Source organism: Ascaphus truei, chromosome 23 (genome assembly GCF_040206685.1).
Source record: "Ascaphus truei isolate aAscTru1 chromosome 23, aAscTru1.hap1, whole genome shotgun sequence".
Taxonomy (NCBI): domain Eukaryota; kingdom Metazoa; phylum Chordata; class Amphibia; order Anura; family Ascaphidae; genus Ascaphus; species Ascaphus truei.
Window position 1 is genome coordinate 3,405,602 of NC_134505.1, and position 21,410 is coordinate 3,427,011.

The 21,410-nt window shown below is 45.6% G+C and overlaps 1 protein-coding gene and 1 long non-coding RNA gene across 2 annotated transcripts in view; one reads left to right on the top strand and one right to left on the bottom strand.

Moving 5' to 3' along the window:
- Positions 1 to 346: 346 nt before the first annotated feature.
- The window catches only part of LOC142473112 (uncharacterized), a 64,059-nt gene continuing 42,995 nt past the window's right edge, over positions 347 to 21,410 (bottom strand). The window contains exon 3 of the long non-coding RNA XR_012789986.1: positions 347 to 1,178. This is a non-coding gene — a long non-coding RNA (uncharacterized LOC142473112). The remainder of the gene's footprint in view (positions 1,179 to 21,410) is intronic.
- On the top strand, positions 9,636 to 16,851 carry LOC142473109 (keratin, type I cytoskeletal 19-like). Its single transcript, XM_075580267.1, has 8 exons — positions 9,636 to 10,674; positions 12,016 to 12,098; positions 13,119 to 13,275; positions 13,535 to 13,696; positions 14,167 to 14,292; positions 14,789 to 15,009; positions 15,436 to 15,470; positions 15,960 to 16,851. The coding sequence occupies exons 1-8, from the start codon at positions 9,694 to 9,696 to the stop codon at positions 16,016 to 16,018; spliced, it is 1,824 nt and encodes a 607-aa protein (XP_075436382.1). The 5' UTR covers positions 9,636 to 9,693; the 3' UTR covers positions 16,019 to 16,851.

Genomic DNA, 21,410 nt, shown 5'->3' on the forward strand with positions numbered 1-21,410 from the left:
GACAGTTCATCTCATATAATGACGTATTATCACTCACCGAGTTCATGAGGTCCACCGTGATATCTCAAATGTATAGACACAAACTAGTGTTCCCTATACAACACCATATATACTGTGTATGGTATAGCTTCTGCACAAATTAACTTTTTTTTTTCTTCGAACTGTGCTTGGAAAGTTCTTACCTTTGTTTCTTTTTTTTTTAGGATACCTATGGATTACATATCTAATATTTACTAATTAATCAATGCCACCTGTCACATATTTAGTAAATGAGGATTCAGCCACATCAAATGTTTAAATGTATTCATTTTCATTAATTACAACATAAAGGGGGTTGATGATTAAAATCTCCAAGCTGCAGAAGTTGGGCAAAGTCTGTGCAAAAGAATTGCACCAGATTTATCAAGGGGACAACTCCCTTTGCTTGTAATAGGATTTTCTTTAATAAATATGCCTATTTGCACTGGTTTTGTCCTACTTTTACAACCGGGAGATTTTAGTAAATAGATCCCAAATTATGAATTCATGAGGTGCTATGTACTACATACAGTAAAAATCTAATTATCATAAAAGATGGCTGGAAACTAATGCTCTATGAAAAACGGTGTAGGATGGTTGGCAGCAGCTTTTTGGCCATGACCAAACTGGTCCTCCGCCACCACCACAACTCAACGTCGGGCACCTCGCTGCTTGAAATTTGGGCGCACATGCTCCGGCCCCAACATCATGTTTAAATGTCCCATATTGCGTGGATGTCAATATCCCGGACGCGCCGACATTTAAAGGTGGTGCGTAGGAGTCACAACACATTTCAGGAAGTCACACACGTTTGAATAGTTGTGGTATTTCTACTCCTTAAACATTTTCACTCTCTACACCTGTAAGCTATACGAACAACATTTCAACATAAGTGCTCCTATCTGCCGCCAGGACTGAGAGTTCCGAAAATAATCATTTATGGCAGGAGATTAGCAACTAGGTCCGGCCGTGGGAATGGCAGAACTATAAAAAGCGGTTCTAGGACTGACAGCCAGAGCCATGCCTCCAGGACTGGAGGAGGTCCCCCCCAAACCCTGGGTACGTCTCCAATGAAGAAGCAGATGAGCTCCGTCCTGAGCACAGAAGGAATCTGCGGGTGTCCGGGAGACCGGGACATCAGGCCACGTGAGAACTATGATCTGAAGGAAGATAACAAGGTGTTATGGGCCAATACCACGACGCAAAAGAAGTGGGTCAAAACAACGTTCAATTATATGCAGTACTGCGGCACAACCTACAAATTCAGCGAATCATAAGACATTCCAATGTGGATGTGACCATTTAGCCAGTAGTGCAACTCACATAAAGACCTAGATAGCAAAGCACTGGATGTAGTAGTACCATCATGTCAGTAAGAGTGGCAAACAAAGTGGCAATGTACGGTTGAAGACAGTGGAGCTCATGTATGAAAAAACAATATCATATACAGTACATTTATTGCTTACTGACATGAGTAGCCTTAATTGTCAGTGTAGTGCTTATGGGAAACACAAAGTTTGTATACTGCGAGGCTTTAAAGACATATACTGTATTTCAAACATATTAACTAAAGGGTACGCTATGGTTTTAAAGTCTGACTCACCTTAAAATGTCAATGTAAAATGTATACCATGTCAATCTTTGTACACCTGAAGGAAACATGGCCTTATATTCAGGAACAATACGTGTTAAGATAATACGATGGACACATGAGTAGTTAGATTATATTAAAGGTAACGCTATGCTCACATACTCACATCTATGTAGCAATAGTCTTATTTTAAATGTTACCTGTACACTGGACCATCAACATCCATGAAGGTAAGACAGGCCATGGGCGAGGTTGAATCGGCTGTGCTACACTCTAAGGCAACACTGCCTTCAGAAATGGGCACGCCATCCGGGGCACATGCCCGCACAGGTAGTGAGTCAGCCTGGCACTGGCAGCAGAGTTGTCAGTGCGACGGAGCCATAGCCTCCACATGCGCCTTGGTCTCCAGGACTCTCGAAGGGGTCACCGCGAGCTGACTGCCTTGGGGTGTAGTCCAATGCCCTTGACCAGTCATACAAATCAGCTGGTCTGCATTATTGGCAGACCGTTGAGATCAGGTGCCCTGCCAGCAGAGTGTCAACCACAATTTCTGCTGCCAGCAATTCTTCTGGCCATTCGGCCACCACCTCTTCCACATTGGCCTCACATTGTCAAACTAGACGGGCCAGGCAGTGTGGAGGGCGACGTTACCATTTAAGACGACAGTAAAAGCGCTGTGTTTACTGAAACGTTTTTCCTATAAACCTTATAAAGTTGCGGTTATATTTTTGGGGGCACATTTCTTAACGGGTTTAATCATATTTACACGTGTACAAAATGCGTACATGAAACATTATAGGCCATTAGTGTAGCATGCAGTCAAAACATGACACTTTTTTTCTCTTTACCCAAGTAACACACATTTGAAGAATGAAAACACATAGTTCATTGCCCATACAGTTTACTGGCCAGAAAATAACCGTCCATTTACAAAACGTCATGTCTACTTTCATACGTGTCATACTTACCGTGGAGATGAATGATTGAGGAGGCTGAAAAAGTTCCAGAAGGCAAGTCACAAATATCACGTCAACATCACAACATAAATGTACAATATTCATTCTGCAGTACAACAAAAAATAAACATATACCAGCACGCCTAGATAATATAATATGGGCTAACTCACTACATATACGTTACCAATTTAATTGTTTTACAACCACACCTTAAGGGACTATTGAGTGCACGCAATTATGGGGACTTACTGATTATCTGCTTCCATTTCTTTTGTGGGAATAGATTTATCAGTTATTCTTTTACTGTACATTCATTCTACAACAGGCAAAATACAACTCACTGCATTCCTCCCTTTCTTCTCTCCCTCTACCTTCTCTCTCGCTCTCTCTCTCTCTCTCTACCTCCCCCTCACTTTCTCTTCCTTCTCTCTGCCTCTTCCTTCTCTCTTCATCCCTCTCTCTACACCCTTTCCCTCCTGTTTCTCCCATATCTGTCTCCCCCTCTCTCTTCCTTCTCTCTCTCTCTCTCTATTCCTTCTCCCCTCCTCTCTCCCTACACTCCCTTCCCCCTCTCTCCCTTTCCCTCTTCATTCTCACTCTCTGTAAGCTTTCCTTTGACTGTTTTTCTAAGCATTTCATTTATTAATGCTACAGTACATATGTCTGAATGATGTATACAGTAGATACAAACACAAAGTGAACCCCCCCCAAGAAATAGATAAAGTAGAGCTACACTCACAATAGTCTTCCAGAAATAATTCTCATGTATTTGAGGAACAGTGGAGAGTGAGTGACTTTGCCCTACATAGCAGCTCGAGGAGTGCCTAAGTTGTTCTTCCAATGAGCTGCTCTCACATTATAATTACCCTTTTAACTGTTCAAAATACAGTAAAATATCTGCCAACATGAACTTACCTTGTCCTACTTTTGATTGACCAGGGGCCACAGCTGAAGCTTCACGGCATTAGCCCCCTTTATCGACCTCACCAAACATGTCCCTAATGCTCAACATTGGCTCTGGAAGTATGGAGGAAGATGAGCAGAGGGAGGAGGCTTTTCAGCTTGCTGAACACCCAATCGTGGATGCAGCACAGCCAGCCGATGTCCCCTGTACAACCCATTCAAGTGGTCCGTGATGCGACAGATGAGGCAGACGAGCATTTTTTTGGAGCATCAAACTATGTGTCAACGGCAACGTATGCATATTAACAGAGGTGTGGCAGAAGATACAAAAGACATAAAGAAACAACTGTCAGACAACAATGCTATGCTGCAAACAGGTCGAGCATGCCAGGTGAGACAACAGAAACAGAGGGCACTGCTGCACTTGTGAGCAAGGACAAGCTGGGAGGAGTGGAGCAAGTCCAATCAGGGAAGCGGCAAACACCAATGAATCCCGGATATTAACTGGGCCTGTCCAAAACAGCGCCAGTATTTTATGCCAAGTGCCAAAGACACTCGATGCTGTCCCACAGGCGCCTGTTGTCCCACTGACGGCTGTTGTCCAACCAACAACAGCTGTTCCACTAACAATTGCTGTACCACTAACAAGTGCGGTTCCCCCGGCTATAGCAGCGAAACCAACTGATGCTACATTTTGAGCTGGTATAATTTTGTACCACATACATTCTTATTAGGTTCGTGAACATAAATAGATACATGGACAACAAAAGAAACCCTGCTACTGACCTATACAAGTGGAAAAATAACCCAAATCAGTATATTGAGTAAACCTAATGCGTGATAGGATGCTGACGGGGCTAGGGATAAGAATACTTGTGAACAAAAGAAAAGGGAGGAGAAATAATCCCACATGCAGCACTCAGGTATATACAAATGATAACACATTTATTGAAGAACATGTCACAGAAAACAAACGTTAGAACAACCTCAATTACCTCTACGATGTGGAACAAAGCCACACGTAAACCCAGATATAAGACGTAAAAATAGCTATAACCAGTGATAAATCTTATACTATATTAGTGAAAGCACTGTATGTTTGCCTGCCTGGATGTCCGGTGTCCCTAGCGGCAATCTCATTGGTCGCTTGGGCCGCCCGCCCCCGCACACCTCTCATTGGGCTCACACACTCACACCACCCCCTTGGCCCGCCCCCCACACCTCTCATTGGCCTGAGGCGGAGTGACGGGCCAAAGGTCCAAAAAAAATAAAATAAAAACACACACACACACACACACACACACACACACACACACACACACACACACACACACACACACACACACACACACCCCCCCAACACACACACACACACGGTGTTACAATTAGCGGGGCTCACAGTGTTAGCAGCACATCTCCCGCTCTCTTCCCCACCGGTCCCGGAGGCTCCGCCTCTTCCTCCGCCTCTCCCTGTTTCCCGCGCTTTCACTCCCCCCCCCCTCAACGTGGGAGCTGCCGGACGGGTGAGGGAGCTGCCGGACGGGTGAGGGAGCTGCCGGGCGGGTGAGGGAGCTGCCGGACGGGTGAGGGAGCTGCCGGACGGGTGAGTGAGCGGCCTTCACGTCCCCTCACCCCCCTTCACCTCCCCCCACTCACTTCCCCTCCACCCCCCCGGCGCCGCTACAGTCAGCGGGGGAGCGGAGTGATCACCTCCCCTCACTCACTTCCCCTCCAACCCCCCCCCCCCCCGGCGCCGCTACACTCAGCGAGGGAGCGGAGTGATCACCTCCCCTCACTCACTTCCCCTCCACCCCCCCCCCGGCGCCGCTACACTCAGCGGGGGAGCGGAGTGATCACCTCCCCTCACTCACTTCCCCTCACTCACTTCCCCTCCACCCCCCCGGCGCCGCTACACTCAGCGGGGTAGCGGAGTGATCACCTCCCCTCACTCCCTCACTCACTTCCCCTCCACCCCCCCCCCCCGGCGCCGCTACAGTCAGCGGGGGAGCGGCCACAACACGCTGCCTCCCGCCTCAGATCCACGTGGGAGCTGCCGGACGGGTGAGTGAGCGGCCTTCACCTCCCCTCACCCACCCCCTCACTACACTTCCCCTCCCTTCCACATCCCCTCCACATCCCCTCCACCCCCCCTCCACCTCCCCTCCACCTCCCCTCACCCACCCCTCACCCACCCCTCACTACACTTCCCCTCCCTTCCACATCCCCTCCACTTCACCCCCCCTTAACCTCCCCTCCACCCCCCCTTAACCTCCCCTCCACCCCCCCCTTCACCTCCCCTCCACCCCCCCCTTCACCTCCCCTCCACCCCCCCCTTCACCTCCCCTCCACCCCCCCCCCTTCACCTCCCCTCCACCCCCCCCTTCACCTCCCCTCCACCCCCCCCCTTCACCTCCCCTCCACCCCCCCCCCTTTCACCTCCCCTCCACCCCCCCCCTTCACCCCCCCTCCACCCCCCCCCTTCACCTCCCCTCCACCCCCCCCTTCACCTCCCCCCCTTCACCTCCCCTCCACCCCCCCCTTCACCTCCCCTCCACCCCCCCCTCCACCCCCCCCCTTCACCTCCCCTCCAACCCCCCTTCAACTCCCCTCCACCCCCCCCCTTCACCTCCCTCCACCCCCCCCTTCACCTCCCCCCCTTCACCTCCCCTCCACCCCCCCTTCACCTCCCCTCCACCCCCCCCTTCACCTCCCCTCCACCCCCCCTTCACCTCCCCTTCACCTTCCCTTCACTCCCCCTTACAACCTCCCACCACCTCCCCCCCTTCCCACCTTCCCACCACCTCCCCCCTCTTCCCACCACCTCCCCCCCCTTTCCACCGCCCCCCCCTCCCCCCCTTTCCACCTCCCCCCTTCCCACCACCTCTCCCCTCTTCCCACCACCTCCCCCCTCTTCCCACCACTTCCCCTCCTCCATCTCCCCCCTTCCCCTCCTCCATCTCCCCCCTTCCCCTCCTCCATCTCCCCCCTTCCCCTCCTCCATCTCCCCCCTTCCCCTCCTCCACCTCCCCCCCCTTCCCCTCCTCCACCTCCCCCCCTTCCCCTCCTCCACCTCCCCCCTTACCCTCCTCACCTCCCCCCTTACCCTCCTCACTTCCCCTCCTCCACCTCCCCTTGCCCCATCCCCCCTCTCCCCTCTTCCCCCCCTCCACCCCCTTCCCCCTCCACCCCTCTTTCCCCCCTCCACCCCTCTTTCCCCCCTTCCCCCCCTCCACCCCCTTCCCCCTCCACCCCTCTTTCCCCCCTCCACCCCTCTTTCCCCCCTTCCCCCCTCTTTCCCCCATTTCCCTCCTCCCCCACCTTTCCCCCCTTTTCCCCTCCCCCACCTTTACCCCCTTTCCCCCTTCACCCCTCCCCCCTTCACCCTTACCTCCCCCCCTTCACCCTTTCCCCCACCTCCCCCCCTCCCCCCTCCTCCCCCACCTCCCTCTTCCCCCTTCCTCTCCTCCACCTCCCCCTTCCCTTCCTCCCTTCACCTCCTGTCACCACCCCCCCCTTCGCCTCCTGTCACCCCCCCCCTCCCTTCACCTCCTGTCACCCCCCCCTCCCTTCACCTCCCGGCAACCCCCTCCACCTCCCGTCACCCCCCCTTCACCTCTCCCCCTTCACCTCCCCTCACCCCCCCTTCACCTCCCCTCCACCCCCCCTTCACCTCTCCTCCGCCCCCCCTTCACCTCCTCTCACCATCCCCCACCACCCCCCCCTCACCACCCATCCTCACCTCCCCTCCGACCTCCCCTCCGCCCCCCTTCACCTCCTCTCACCACCCCCCACCACCCCTCCGACCTCACCTCCCCTCCTTCAACGCCTTTCTCCCACCCGCACTTCTGCCTTTCACCCGCCCACCGCTCACACCCCTGCGCCACACAGCCGCCGCACGCACTCAACAGACACCCGCCACACTCGACAAACACCCGCCGCCTCTCACCCACCCCACACACTCGACACACACCTGCCGCATCCTGCCCCTACGCAACAATATCACTGACCAGCTGTCACCCGCACTCGCCACACACCCGCCGCCTCACACCCTAGCAGGACCCCGACCCACAGCCAGCACTCACTACCCACGTGCCACCCGTACTGAACACCCACCCGCCGCCACACACACGCTCACACCCTAGCAGGACACACGCCTCACATTTTTACATCACTTATGTCACCAAAATATACATTGTACTGTGGTGTGTTTACAATAAACCATTTTTAAACAACATCGTATTACATTTTCTTCCATCTTTCTTTTCAATATTATTATCCAAACTTTACAACAAACAGTCACCTATTGTTCCACCATTTAGAAATAATACTACCTATTACGCATTTACATCCCGGGCAACGCCGGGTCTCTCAGCTAGTGCACTATATAATTAAACATAGTACCCACAGAATGGTGAGGCAGAAATTAGCCTCCCATCAGTTAAACTGGCCGGTCAAAAGATCAACACTGTTATGTTAGTTGAGAGCTAATAGTAAACTCTAACATAAATTGATAATTATACCAAGGGTCCTGCACAAAACCAGATGTCGTGACCCCGTCAGCAATATACATGAGTTAGGAGTATTACCTCTCGTGCATGACAGGGACAAAGTACTGCACAGAAGTGAAGCGTGTAGAATAATAACGCCAGCCTCTAGAATGATAGTGGCAACAACTATAAATTAAGCTACGCAAATATAGCACAATGAGGTTGCCAGACGGCAGTCTGTGTGACATGAGCCAGATAGTAACATGTAAGACAACTGTTAGTGCATGTGGTTAGGGCAGTAACAACTGGGAAAAGCGCATAAGTGGTCAGGCAGCAGATATATAGGGATAGTAAGGCAATACTTAGCCCAGTAAAAGAGCCCTCTGTGCGCAATATTCGTGTGAACCAGAGTTCTCTCCGCTTCCCATATGAACGCTGTAACCGCCACTGAACGGTGGCGAAACGTACGTCGGGGCTTGTCCTTGCTGTTTGTTTGTACTCTCAACTGATTACCTCTCTTCATGCTTGTTCCTGCATCTCTCGGAAGAGTTCTGCGTTTCAGTGGCAGTTACAGCGTTCATATGGGAAGCGGAGAGAACTCTGGTTCACACGAACATTGCGCACAGAAGGCAACACCACATAGCACAACCAACTTACAGCTAAACACTACAAGAATTGGCTTCATTTTCAGGCTCCTCATCCTCACCCGGAGATCAAGGGTTACAGTTTCTGGTTCGAATTATTAATCCATTGAGCAGCAACAACACTAAGGTCCGGTTACAGTCCGGATCCCATGGCTTCCCCTGTCAGAGAGAAATTCTTCATTGGGGTTCCAATTTGACAGAACAGACTTTGACCGGGAGCCGAGGTGTTTTGCTTTTCTTTCCGCATCCCTGGAGACAGAAGGTCTGCCCACATCTGTAAAGTAATGCATCTATTGTTTTACTTATTTCTATAACGACAAATACCAAGGTACTGCAAACGGAGAGTGTAGAAGCGATATAAATAGAAAAGGAGTGACTGAAAATACAAGACATTTTCTGGTTTCCTGGGGAATTGTTTGTTCTGTCCCTATTTATAAACAAGACCAAATGATATTACCATTTTAAAATGTTATATTGTTCCCTATATTCCTTCGTCTTTATTAAGCTGCAACTAGCTTGTATCCACGTGCAAACAAGTTGAGATTAAGTAATGTATAGGAATAAATCATGATGATCAATTTCACTTTGTGTAATCTAATTTTGGTAACTGAGGCACAGGGAGATAAAGTGACTTGTGCAGTGACACAAGAAGTTAGCACTCTCCAAAGCAGCCAGGGAAGGCACTGATCAAATCTCTGTTACCGGGGTGTTACCACTAGCCATGCTTTAATGGTTCTTTGATGCTGACATAAACCACTGGTTGGTAATAGTGTCAGAGTTTGGAGAATGCTCCCTTCTGACGTGTAGCATTGCAATAAATCTATAACAACATTCTCCACCTTCCTATAATATTTTATTTTACATATACAATGAATAGGCTGCAATTGTTAAGGCTTCATTTATAAAAGACCAACAGCAAATTGAAAATGCATTAGAAGCCTATTAAATCCCCATAAACAAAGTTCAGCTTCCTTAAACGCCCCCTGAACTTTATATAAAAGGAGACCCATGGAAAGGAAACATTTGTACTTCACTTGTAGAATAAGCTCCGGTGACACTTGTGTATCCATCTGGATCCAGCTTTACCATCACCATGAGATACAGCGACAAACACAGCTATTTTTCAGCTGGGTCCCTCAAGGGAAGCTGTCATTTTCCCAAGATCTCCAGTCATGTCTCTTCGGTCCACCATGGAGGCTCCCATATGTCTTCCCATTGTAGCTCCCCCAAAGTCCATCATGGAGGCTCCTATAAGGGAAGCTGTCATTCTCCCAAGATTTCCAGCCATGTCTCTTCCATTCACCATGGAGGCTCACATAATTATAACCATGGAAGCTCTCACAATGTACATCATGGTGGCTCCCATAATTCTCCCCATTGTAGCTCCCCCAAAGTCCATCATGGAGGGTCCTATAAGGGAAGCTGTTATTCTCCAAAGATCTCCAGCCATGTCTCTTCAGTCCACCATGGAGGCTCCCATATGTCTTCCCATTGTAGCTCCCCCAAAGTCCATCATGGAGGCTCCTATAAGGGAAGCTGTCATTCTCCCAAAATTTCCAGCCACGTCTCTTCAGTTCACCATGGAGGCTCACATAATTCTAACCATGGAAGCTCTCACAATGTACATCATGGTGGCTCCCATAATTCTCCCCATTGTAGCTCCAACCAAGTCCATCATGGAGGATCCCATATTGCCCATCATGGAGGCCACTACAGAGCTCCCAGTGTCCATGGGGGATCAGGAGGTAAAGGAGTCTCTTTCTCTAAACACTCTTCTTTCAGTCATGGATGTGGTGTTGGAAGTGCACATGGAGGTTATAGTCATGGAAGCCACTTTAGAAGCTCTGGTGGCCACAGTGGTTGGAAGAAGGATGGCCTGCTCAGCATCAATGAGAAGGAAACAATGCAGCTTCTGAATGACCGACTTTCATCCTATCTTGAGAAGGTGCACTCACTGGAGCAGGAAAATGCCCAGCTGGAGAGAAAGATCTGTGAGTGGTATGCAAACAATGCCCCCAGCTCATCCCCTGACTTCGGCCACTACTTCAGGACCATTGAAGAACTCCAGTGCCAGGTAAAGTAAAAGCAGACAAACAAAGGAACACTCAAATGAATTTATACAAAACAAAGGGGAAAATGAAGAAACCTATATATATTTATTTTAGGAGAGATAAAAAGAGGTGCATGCCACATAGCATAAACCTGTGTTGACATTTAATATCATATATACAGTAAAAGGTTTCAAGATTAGCATACTTACAAGTTTAGCAAGATCATGTGCGTTTGAGAGATTGCATTTCTCATGAAAATATTACTCATCTGTGGCAAACTTCTGCAGTCCAAAATGGGAGGCTGGCGTCCCCCCCTTTCAACAATCCGGGGTCCACGGCTCAAATATCCAGTCCCCACTGTACCTCGCTGTCCAGGGAAGAAAGGCACTGAAGGATGTAAAGTGTCCAAACAGATGGTAATTGTATCACTTAGAGTAGCACTCGTGTCTCAATACACAGCTACTTGTAGAGGCGTGATAACGCCACACGCCGGCATTTGGGCCCCAACGCGTTTCATCACACATATTAAATGTCAACACAGATTTATGATATGTGGCACGCACCTCTTTTTACTCTCTTCGAAACAGTTTATCGTGGATGTGGTTCGTCCTTCCAGAAGCTGCGGATCTGTCCCTTCATTTATATCCTTTATTTAAACACTCTATTTCATTGAACTTTATGATATGGGCCTTTATTATATCAGTTTTTGCATTTTTTGCATTCTATGCATATTTATAAATTGTCCCATTCCCATTTCTAAATCACTATTCACATGTCGTGCGCACATTTTGAGCGTGCACATGGATTTTCAATTGCACACTCTCCTATTTTAGGTTACATTGTTCACTTTATTTAATTTTATTGGGTATTTCTTAGCAAGCGCTCATTTTGTGTTTGATATACTGTGTATATATATATATATATTACATTCGCGCCTCAATCGAAACACAGCACAAATGTATGTCATGGAGCACATAGCATGTAACAGGGCCTATTTATCAATGTTTTCCAGCTGCAAAATGAGAGAAAAGCCAATACATAAAATGGTACCATGTTTATCATAGCAATAGAATAACATTATTTACAATGGGATTACTGTTCTTTAATAAATCTACATCAGTTGTGATCCGGTTTTAAACTTGCTTTATGTCTAATTAACTTTAAAAGGTTGAAGACTTGGGAAGCACAATAAGGGCCAAACATATTACTTTGTCATATAAAAAAAAAAAAGCTGGAGGATTTCATAAGGCGTCATATGAACGAAATGAAAAAGGAAATGTAAACTATATTATGCAACATATATATATAAACTATAAATGTAATAAAATGGGACAGGCTGTTTCACAGCACAATGTGTATTACAGATCTCTGCGGTCACTGTGGAAAATGCCAGGATTGTTCTGCAGATAGACAATGCCAAACTGGCTGCGGATGACTTCAGAAACAAGTAAGTCTTCTGAATACAGAGTACAGAGAGAGTGAGAGAGAGGGAAGGATGGTAAGAGAGCGAGAGAGAGAGTGTAAGTAAGAAAGAAAGCTCCTTATAATGAGGTGATTAATGCACTACCAACTACCAATCTACTAACGGCCATTCAATTCATTAGCCATCTCTCAGCAATTCCTCTTTATTGTTACCCAGACTTTGGAGATCACGCTCCTCACACTGAGTCATCAGCGCATCTTTTGTCGGCCATCGATATAAAGTTCACTACACTTACTCAGTCACTTTTTAGTGTTCAGTTTATCCCAACATACAATCACTTACACAGACGCCATCTTCACGGCTGCATCTGTGCTCTCCACACACACACTTGCACCTAAAATTTGACAGCCTAGTGTCTATTATCACAGGAGAAACAATTATCGTTTTTGGCACCTTTTACTAATGTGGTGTGTGTTATTCAATGCCGCATATGTACCTCTAACTATGAAGAATTGATGATGTCACATGATATTCTCATTTTTAATAAAGTCCTCCAACTAAGAGGTGACAGATAGTGATCATTCAAGAATATTTATTTTCGTTTGAGGCTGACATACTGGTATCTGGTTATGGTTTATTGCCTTCTAAACTAAACATTCTTCACTTATAGTGATAGCCCCAATTAAGTGCTCTTTCTAGGTCTGCACAGACCCAGGATGAGTCTTGACCTATCACAAACCCAACATATTGTATTTTTTTTTAATTCAAACTGTAGCAACATTAACCCATAAAGCACCAGATTGATTAAAATACATTATATAATTATTACAGTGAGATGGTGATTAATGCACTGTTAATAATGTACTAACGTTAATTCACTTCAGTAAAAGTTGATGCATAGTTAATTGTGTATTACTGCACTTCTCACTAGACTGAATAGTGAGGACAGAGAGATATCTATGAATGTAAATGTACGCAGGTTTCTCTTAATTCTTTGTCTTTCTTGGCTTGTGCAGTAAATATATCTATAATTCTCTCCCGAAGGTATGAGATGGAGCTCAGGCTGAGGAACAATGTTGAAGCAGACCTGAGCGGTCTACGCAGAGAACTGGAGGGGCTGAACATGGAGAGATGTGACTTGGAGATGCAGGTTCAAAACCTCCAGGAAGAGCTGCAGCAAATGAAGAGGAACCATGAAGAGGTAACGTACGAGGAAAGAAATGAGGATCATTGGGCTGAATAGAAGGCTCCTACGATTAGATTCCTTTAATCATATAATTACTGTATAAACATTAGTAGAGATAGTAAACTGAATGATAAAAAAAGATCTCCTTGAGGTCTCAAAGACTTCTTGGTATTAATGGCGGGAGCTCATAACGTCACCTTGGAGGTCGGTTATCTGATACAATAACATACTGTACTGTACTCCCAACCTTTAACATGATCTTCTGCCACTGTAGGAGGTGACATGTCTGCGCGCTCAGCTGGGCGCCAGAGTCAAGGTGGAAGTGAACGCTGCTCCATCTGTGGATATGAATGGGGCCTTGTCTGAGATCCGAGAGCAATATGAAAAACTGATGGAGAGGAACATGAGAGAGGCGGAGAACATGTTCCTTGCAAGGGTATCTGGCCTTCTTTGATTGTCCTTGTTTCAATATAGTTTAATTCAGCCACTTCAAATCTTTGCTCAGATTAGAGAGATGTCAAACAAAACCATATACCTGCAACTGCTGCACCTACAACATATCATTAGCAAATGATCCTTTAATTTCAATATTCTACTACTGTATATTCTGTAATACGTTCATTTCACCTGATTGTTACAGCAATCCATTGCATAAACTACAAGTGGTATTCACTGTCATTGTTATTTAGGGAAACATATTATTCATACTGATGCTGATGTACTCTAATCTCATCAGAAACCCCTACACCTCAGAAGTGGGAATAAAATAGTGTAACATTTTCTCTAGCAATTAGTACATATGTATGGCTATAAATGTAAAACAAGGAAGTCAATGCATTCCAGGCATTGTCCCAGGATCCCGCCTCTGTGGGTCTTTATCTCTGTTCTGTGTTTCTGTCCTCATAGAGCGAGGAACTGAATCGTCAGGTGGCGTCCGGTTCTGAACAGTTGCAGTCAGTCCAAACCGAGACCATTGAGTTGAGGCGCTGTGTGCAGAGCCTGGAGATTGAGCTGCAGAGCGAGCTGAGCATGGTATGTTTTAGCGCTTTATGTCTTAAATATGCACTTATTCCTTATTTCGCATATTCAAAACTCCATATGAATGATTGGTTACAGGAGCTAAGTCTGTTTCAGTAATGAATCAAGATATAAGGGCCTATCTATTAAGATTTAACTGTAAAACATTGTGTGCATCACCATTTTTCAGTGCGAACATCTACAGCTGTATATCGATTTCTGTGCGCCAAAACAAATGGGAAACAAATATATTTTTGACGAAGCTTGTACAGATGCGTACATTTGAGCTATATTCAAAGGCGCACACAAGAGCAATTTAAATTGAGTTCGATATATAAACCAATTTAGGGCCAAAATGTCTGTTTGAAAAGTTTATTATGTAGCCCCCATAGCGTGTGGTATATTATACAGATATTATTTGTGCCCTACACATATTATTGTGGGACACACAGGTAGTATGTTTTGTCAATCTGCATCACGTCTCACGCCTGTTATGCTCCATGTATGATAGAAATCAGCCCTGGAATGCACCTTGGCAGAGACACAGGCCACTTACAGTTCCCAGCTCACCCAACTACAAGGTCTCATCGACAATGTGGAAGGACAGCTGGCACAGATCCGATCTGACCTGGAGCGCCAGAACCATGAGTACCGGGTCCTCATGGACCAGAAGACCCATCTGGAGATGGAGATCGCTACTTACAAACGTCTGCTGGAAGGACATGACATCCAGTATGTAAAACAACATCCCGATTAGGGCCTGTTCTTCAGTGGTGGGGTAGATCTATATTGATATAGTGTTACCCCTTTTAATAGTCTTGTATGAATAAACTCACTTTCATTACAATACAGTGCACTCTATTCATTCAGGATATTCCCTGTTTTCAGACATAATTTGTTAACGACTAATGTATATGATAAAAGGAAGTGAAAATGGGAGATAATACCTTTCACTATAATGTTGAAGAAATGGTGCTTGAAACTGCTTCCAAGTGGTTTTAATGACAGTAACTAAAATGAAGTAAATAAACAAATTGATGTTGTGGATACAGTACAACTACAGAGTTAGACAAAGGGGAGGGAAACTGAGCAAAGTGACTGGATCAAAATCTACCGTTAATACCTAATAATCTTTCAACTTTCTTACTTACTCTGCAGGGCTACAGGACACCACATCTCAGGGGGCAAACATGGTGAGTAGAAATAGAACGTAAAGGTTCTCGAAGTCATTGCAATATAACCAGTGCACTAAAGCTCACCATCCTACTGTTACAGGAAGCTAAACCTCATCCTCTCAGCTCTCATACCCTCTTGCAATTCCAGGCATTGCCATAGTCTCTTGTTCAAGGACTTTTTCCATAATTGTCACCAACCTTATTTTATCTCCATTTTTACTCAGCAAGTACTCACACAATAGCCAGGAGTCATCAAAGCGTGATCCATATTGTGCTTGAATCAGCGATACCTGCCACTGACTTTAATGGTAGGCATTGATGAGTCGGGCGCGATAACATGGATAGCGCTTAGATGACTCACGGCCAATGAAAGTTCCAGGCTCTTGTATATAGTAATAATGCTACAAAAGGAGACACAAAACATCACAAAGCACATTGTAGTATTAAATTACATAATTTTGGCTGTCTGTATCAACTGTATTAACTCCCAATGTCTTTCCTTTTTAGGGTGTCACCACAGCGTGTCTCATCACACCTCTGAACACGGACTCCACACCAAATGTTAAACAACCTCCTGATTCTTCTGGGGACACATCAAGGTGTAACATCAAAACTGAGAAACTTCAGAAGAAACGAAGAAAGGAATTATTCGCTAAACTCCCTAGAAATCGATGCTCTGCCTTTGTCTGAAGCTGCGTTTGAATGTCCAAGTCTATATTTTCTTGTTTTTCTCAGCGTATCTTTGCTTTTTTTTTTTAATGGTAGATTGTAAGTGATAAATGCAATGGTTTGGGGGGAAACACATTCACTTTGGGATCAGGTGAAACATCCTGCAGATTCTGGATAGGTACGATGGTAAGCAGGATGAGGAGAACATGTGGTTAAGATACAGATCTCTGAAGTGTTAAATCCCCGTGGACAAAGTTTGTACCTGTATTAGTCATTTACGACATTCAGATTGTAAGGTCTTTAGGTGAGAGATTGACACATACAATATTCTATTGTTGGTCTGATGGTTTTAAAATTCCCCTTCTTATTTTGTCTATACAGTACATGTTTCCATTTGGGTCTCTCTGTGGACAAAATAACTACTCCAATCCAGCCATGCAGCCAAGTGAAAGATAATTGTTCATAGAGTCGGTAGACATACTGTAGTGTGCACCTGTATTCAGCAGTGACAAGGTAACCCCCTAAATGCAACCATTGTGATGTATAAGTGATCACTGAAGCTGAGAATGTTCTCATGCATATCTCTATGGGTATGTGAATCACAAATAGTGATGGTTTTGGACTGTACTGTCAAGATTTTGCCTTCCCTATATTTCTATGATTATTCTGGTTATGTACTGGAACTCTTTCACAATTTCTTTAATAAACTCTTTCTTTTGTCTCCTGCAAACTGCTGTTGTGTACAATTATTAGACGTTTGCCCAGGTGAACTGAATGGTGCTGTCATATTGCTTTGAACAGTTTAATTCTTAAAGCTCAGCAAATGACCTGTTAAGAATTCTGTTGATTAAGAAAATAAGGATACTGCTTTCTGTACATCAAATAACCCAAGATACAATGTTGTGGCAATGAAAGAAAGGTATCAGGATATATGGAACCCTCTGGGGTAACATTAAAACCCAAAAAAAGAAAGGAGCCTGAAATAAGTAAACTAATAGGGTTTATTGTTACACTGAAAAAAAATAAGGTTTGGAAGACAAAATGGAGTCTGCAAAGACTGCCAAGCTTTAAGCAAAAGCTGTGGTAGCTAAGGGAACAAACAAGACAGGGGGCATACAGTAGTACCTAGGAAAAGAACATGACAAACTAAAGTCAGCAGCAAACATTGCAATGCTACAGTACATGCAAAAAGCAATAGCAGCAGGGGCCAAAAACTAAACAGGGGGCAAATAGTGCAAAGGGAGTACAAGACAACAAGCAAGAAGGTTCATGTGGATCTGCAGAACTGGAAGCCTGATAAAAAGGAACCGGGAAAGGCGCAGTGCTGGGAAACAAGGAATAACCTGACTCCTGGCCTGTTAACAGAAAGTTGACAAGCAAAGAACTAAAAGTCTGGGTGGGGTTTTATACCCAAACTTAGACAGGGGCAATGGTACCGCAGACCGCTCGGAGGCGCCCGCACGCTGAGCGGACAGACTGCCTTAAGGTAGTGTTCGTGTCCGTGCGGCGTGCGGGTGCTGATTTCTCAGCGCGACAGACAGGTCACGTGAGCGCACCGGGGCGAACCAACCCCGCGACGCCCCTAAGAACGCCCCCCACGGCCCGTCCACCATGGCCAGGGAAAGCACCCGCTTTCCCGCAGCCTCCGCACGCCTCAGCGCGGGTGAAGGCACCATGGCCCCAGGCTAAGATGGCAGCTGGCCTCATGGACTGTTCTAGTTCTTACCAGTTCTGGGCCCGAACTTAAATGCTCCGTGCGCCCCTACAGGTCTACGAAGAGTACTGGAGACGAAGACAAGAATCAAGGTCAAATACCGTTCGAAACAAATTAGATCAAGTGAGCACACTGGTGTGTAGATGAAAAGTGGAAAAATGAAGGTGAAAAAAGATAGAATAAATGTATACAGTCCTCTGAATGGGTGTTGCTCCTGGAGTGGACTCAATCCAAGTCCATATATGATAGCAGAGACGGAGGGTCAGGAGAGCACTCACATCCAGGGGTATACAGTATATAAAGAGAAAAAACACACATATAGTGCAAACAGGTTTTGATAGTGGTGATTCAAATGGAAAAATATATGTCGTTCACTGACATTCCTTGTGAGCAAAGGAGGATACATGGTTATCAGGCGTGACCATCTCGTATGTTGATCTGGTCAGGCTACAGAGCCGGATATGATTGTGTGGAAAGACATGGGGAGGAGGGCCCCATACATATGAAAAATAGAAGACACAAATATGGTGCAGAAAGCTTTATAAAAGGAATGAATGAAAAAGTAATAAACTCACACAAACGCATGTTGGAGTTAAGCAGTGGGACCATGCTGGGTCAGGCAATGGCAAAAAAGCTGCACTCCCCCTTCAATGCGACTCATTCCCGATTTTTCCTTCTGTGCATAAATTCTGCTGCAAGGGATATTAGTGCCGGGTTCAAAGGAGCAAGGAGGGGGGCAGGGATTCGGCTTTCATTTGACCGCAAATGTCTTTAAAACCTTGATTTATCTCTTGTAATGAGCCATCGCCAGCACCTGTACGGTGGATCTCCGAAACTCCAGAGCAAAGGTAGACCGTTTCATTCATCATTTGGTCCTAGGGGGCTTCTGCAAAACACTGTTCCTTGCAAAACGTGGATGACAACTTAACAGAACTTGCCTCCCCAGTCAATGGTTCGATTATGTTTCATCAACCAGGGCATTCCTAGGATAACAAGGAAGTGTGGCGCATCAATGAGATTAAAGTGTAGAATTTCTGAATGTCCCTTACTGCAGACGAGAATGCCCCTTAAGGGGACCTGTAGTAAGGATTGGCCCATCAAATTGGTCTGACCATTTATTTCTGTTTCTTGTGATTCCTTGGCATCCCCAACCTTTTAGCGAAGGATACATCAAAAAAAGTTCCCGGTCGCTCCAAACGAAGGCAAAGAACAGGACAAACTAAAGTTTGCTGCAAGCATTGCAGCGCTACACGCAAAATGCAATAGATAGTGGCAAGGGAAAAAGTAATAAACAGGGGGCAAATAGTGCAAAGGGAGTACAAGAAAACAAACAAGAAGGTTCCTGTAGATCTGCAGAATTGGAAACCTAAAAAAAAAAAAGGAGCAGGGAAAGATGCAGCACTAGGGAACAAAGAATAACCAGAGTCCTGACGTGTAAATAGAAAGTTGGCAAGCAAAGAACTAAAAGTCTGGGTGGGTTTTATACCCAAACTAAGATGGCAGCAGGCCTCAAGGACTGTTCTAGTTCTTACCAGTTCTGGGCCCGAATTTGCCTCCTCTGTGCGTTCCTACAGGTTTACAAGGAGTACTGCGGGAGGGGATCATGATTTTCATCAGAAGTGATCCTGAAATGTGAATTAAATACTTGGGAAGATCCAGTTTAGATAAAATTACAAATAATGGGATTTATCCAACATAACACAAATTATTGCACCTTTGTAGAACTCCTCTCTGAGCTAGGTATGTAGCAAAGTTGTGTCACTTCTGGGTATTACTCCATAAACCAACATTACCAACTCAATGTCTGATCTAACGTCAAACATGCTTCCAGCAGTTAATCACTCCCTTTTTCGGTGATTGATGTCTGACAGACATACATGTATCATCTGAGAAACATTAGTAAGATAATGGACAGCAAGACATTGCAGAGCAATGGCATGCAGATTCCAAAAGCACTGAAGCCATTTCACCTTGTCGCTTACTTTCCAACATCTAGCAATTTCCTGTATACTTACTATAAAGGTGCATCAAGTATTGCAAGTCTTCATCTAGTTACAGTAAGATAGCCTTATTAATGGTGCATCCAATCTTTGGTTGAAATCAGTATAGAGAAGATTATATTTTTGGATATTATTCTAACATTTTGTGTTGTTTGTAACCACCCTGTAACAGGGGAGTAATCCCTGTTCAAGTAATGTGCCTTTAATCTAGCAGTGTGGTGGTTAACTGCTGGTAGTCAATTAACAAAACACCACCTGCCTGATTTAGATTGCTTACAAAAGCCTGTCTTTTGAGACAGGAAGTGACTCCTTAGCTCACGTGTGAGCTGAACTTTGGAGACAGAGCAGTGGTTCTTGAGTCTCCCAGGAGAGACTGACCAAGAGAACACAGATCTCTGGAGCTGACAAATAAGACTTCTAAACCTGGATGCTGATATTTTCTGTGCACGCACGGGTGCGGTTCCAGGAGAGCAGATAAGACTTTCATTCTTAAGAGACTTCTTATATCTGCTTATTTCATGCTATGTGTTTGGGGCTGGGAGAAATGCTTAACTAAGGGAGATGTGAATTAATTGCATAGTATTCACTAGAAATACTCCCAAGTGAATAGAAGCTTTGTTCCCCCCCCCTGTGTTTGGATGGTTTCCTAATGTTAAGGAAAAAGGCACAATAAAGCCTTGTTATAATTTCACCTTATAAAGTCTCCAATTGTGTACCTCTGTGAATGTCCGTCTACACACCCCATAACAAAAGGGCATTCTTTTACTTTCAATAGCAATTAAAACAAATCATGCATTTTATATATTCGTTTCATCTAACATCTTTCTAGTCAATACTAAAACACAAATAAGCTTATTCTATAAACTGCGTATGGAAAGCCTCAACAGAGCAAAACATGTCGCAGAGTTTCAAGACTGCAATGGGGTCTGATCCTTAATGCACCCTACAGATATATCCGGGCCTTAATGTTGTCGCGGCCGAAGAAACCCACAGTCCGGATCCCATGGCTTCCCCCATCAGCGAGAAATTCTTCATGGGGGTTCCCATTTGGCAGAACAGACTTTGTCCGGAGCCGAGGTGTTTCGCTTTTCTTCGTGCCATCCCGGGGCCAGTAAGTCTGGCTACATCTGTACAGTAACACGTCTATGACCAGTCTACCAAATGAAGTATCTGCATTGTTTGTAGGTGTAGACATAACACTTACAAACCACTCCAGTTTTATGTTTCTCCGCCCTCAGGTACACTGGCGACACACTTTATTCGAGCTCGGCTAGTCCCACGAATTCGGGTATACCCGGGTGTATTGAGGTTTGTGACTGTTTTCTGCCCGAGTGCATTGAGTTATTTTCCAGACAGGGATTGAAGCATTTTATTCCCGCTGGCTGCAATACTGCACAGTATATATATATATACTGCATTACAATTCATGAATTTATGCCATCTGGTAGACACGCGAAGCATTGCAGCCTATTAAATCCTAATCATTATCATTTAACAGATCAGCCGCCCGTCAGCCAGGCATGAACCCAGGCTGGGAAGGCAAACACAACGGGGCTTGTCAGAGGTGAGGAGCGG

Excerpts from the sequence above, each read along its gene's own strand:
- LOC142473109 (XM_075580267.1), top strand. The coding sequence starts at position 9,694 with ATGAGATACAGCGACAAACACAGCTATTTTTCAGCTGGGTCCCTCAAG. Across the intron at positions 10,675-12,015 it reads TTGAAGAACTCCAGTGCCAG|ATCTCTGCGGTCACTGTGGA; the intron begins GTAAAGTAAAAG and ends TGTGTATTACAG. Across the intron at positions 15,010-15,435 it reads CTGGAAGGACATGACATCCA|GGCTACAGGACACCACATCT; the intron begins GTATGTAAAACA and ends CTTACTCTGCAG.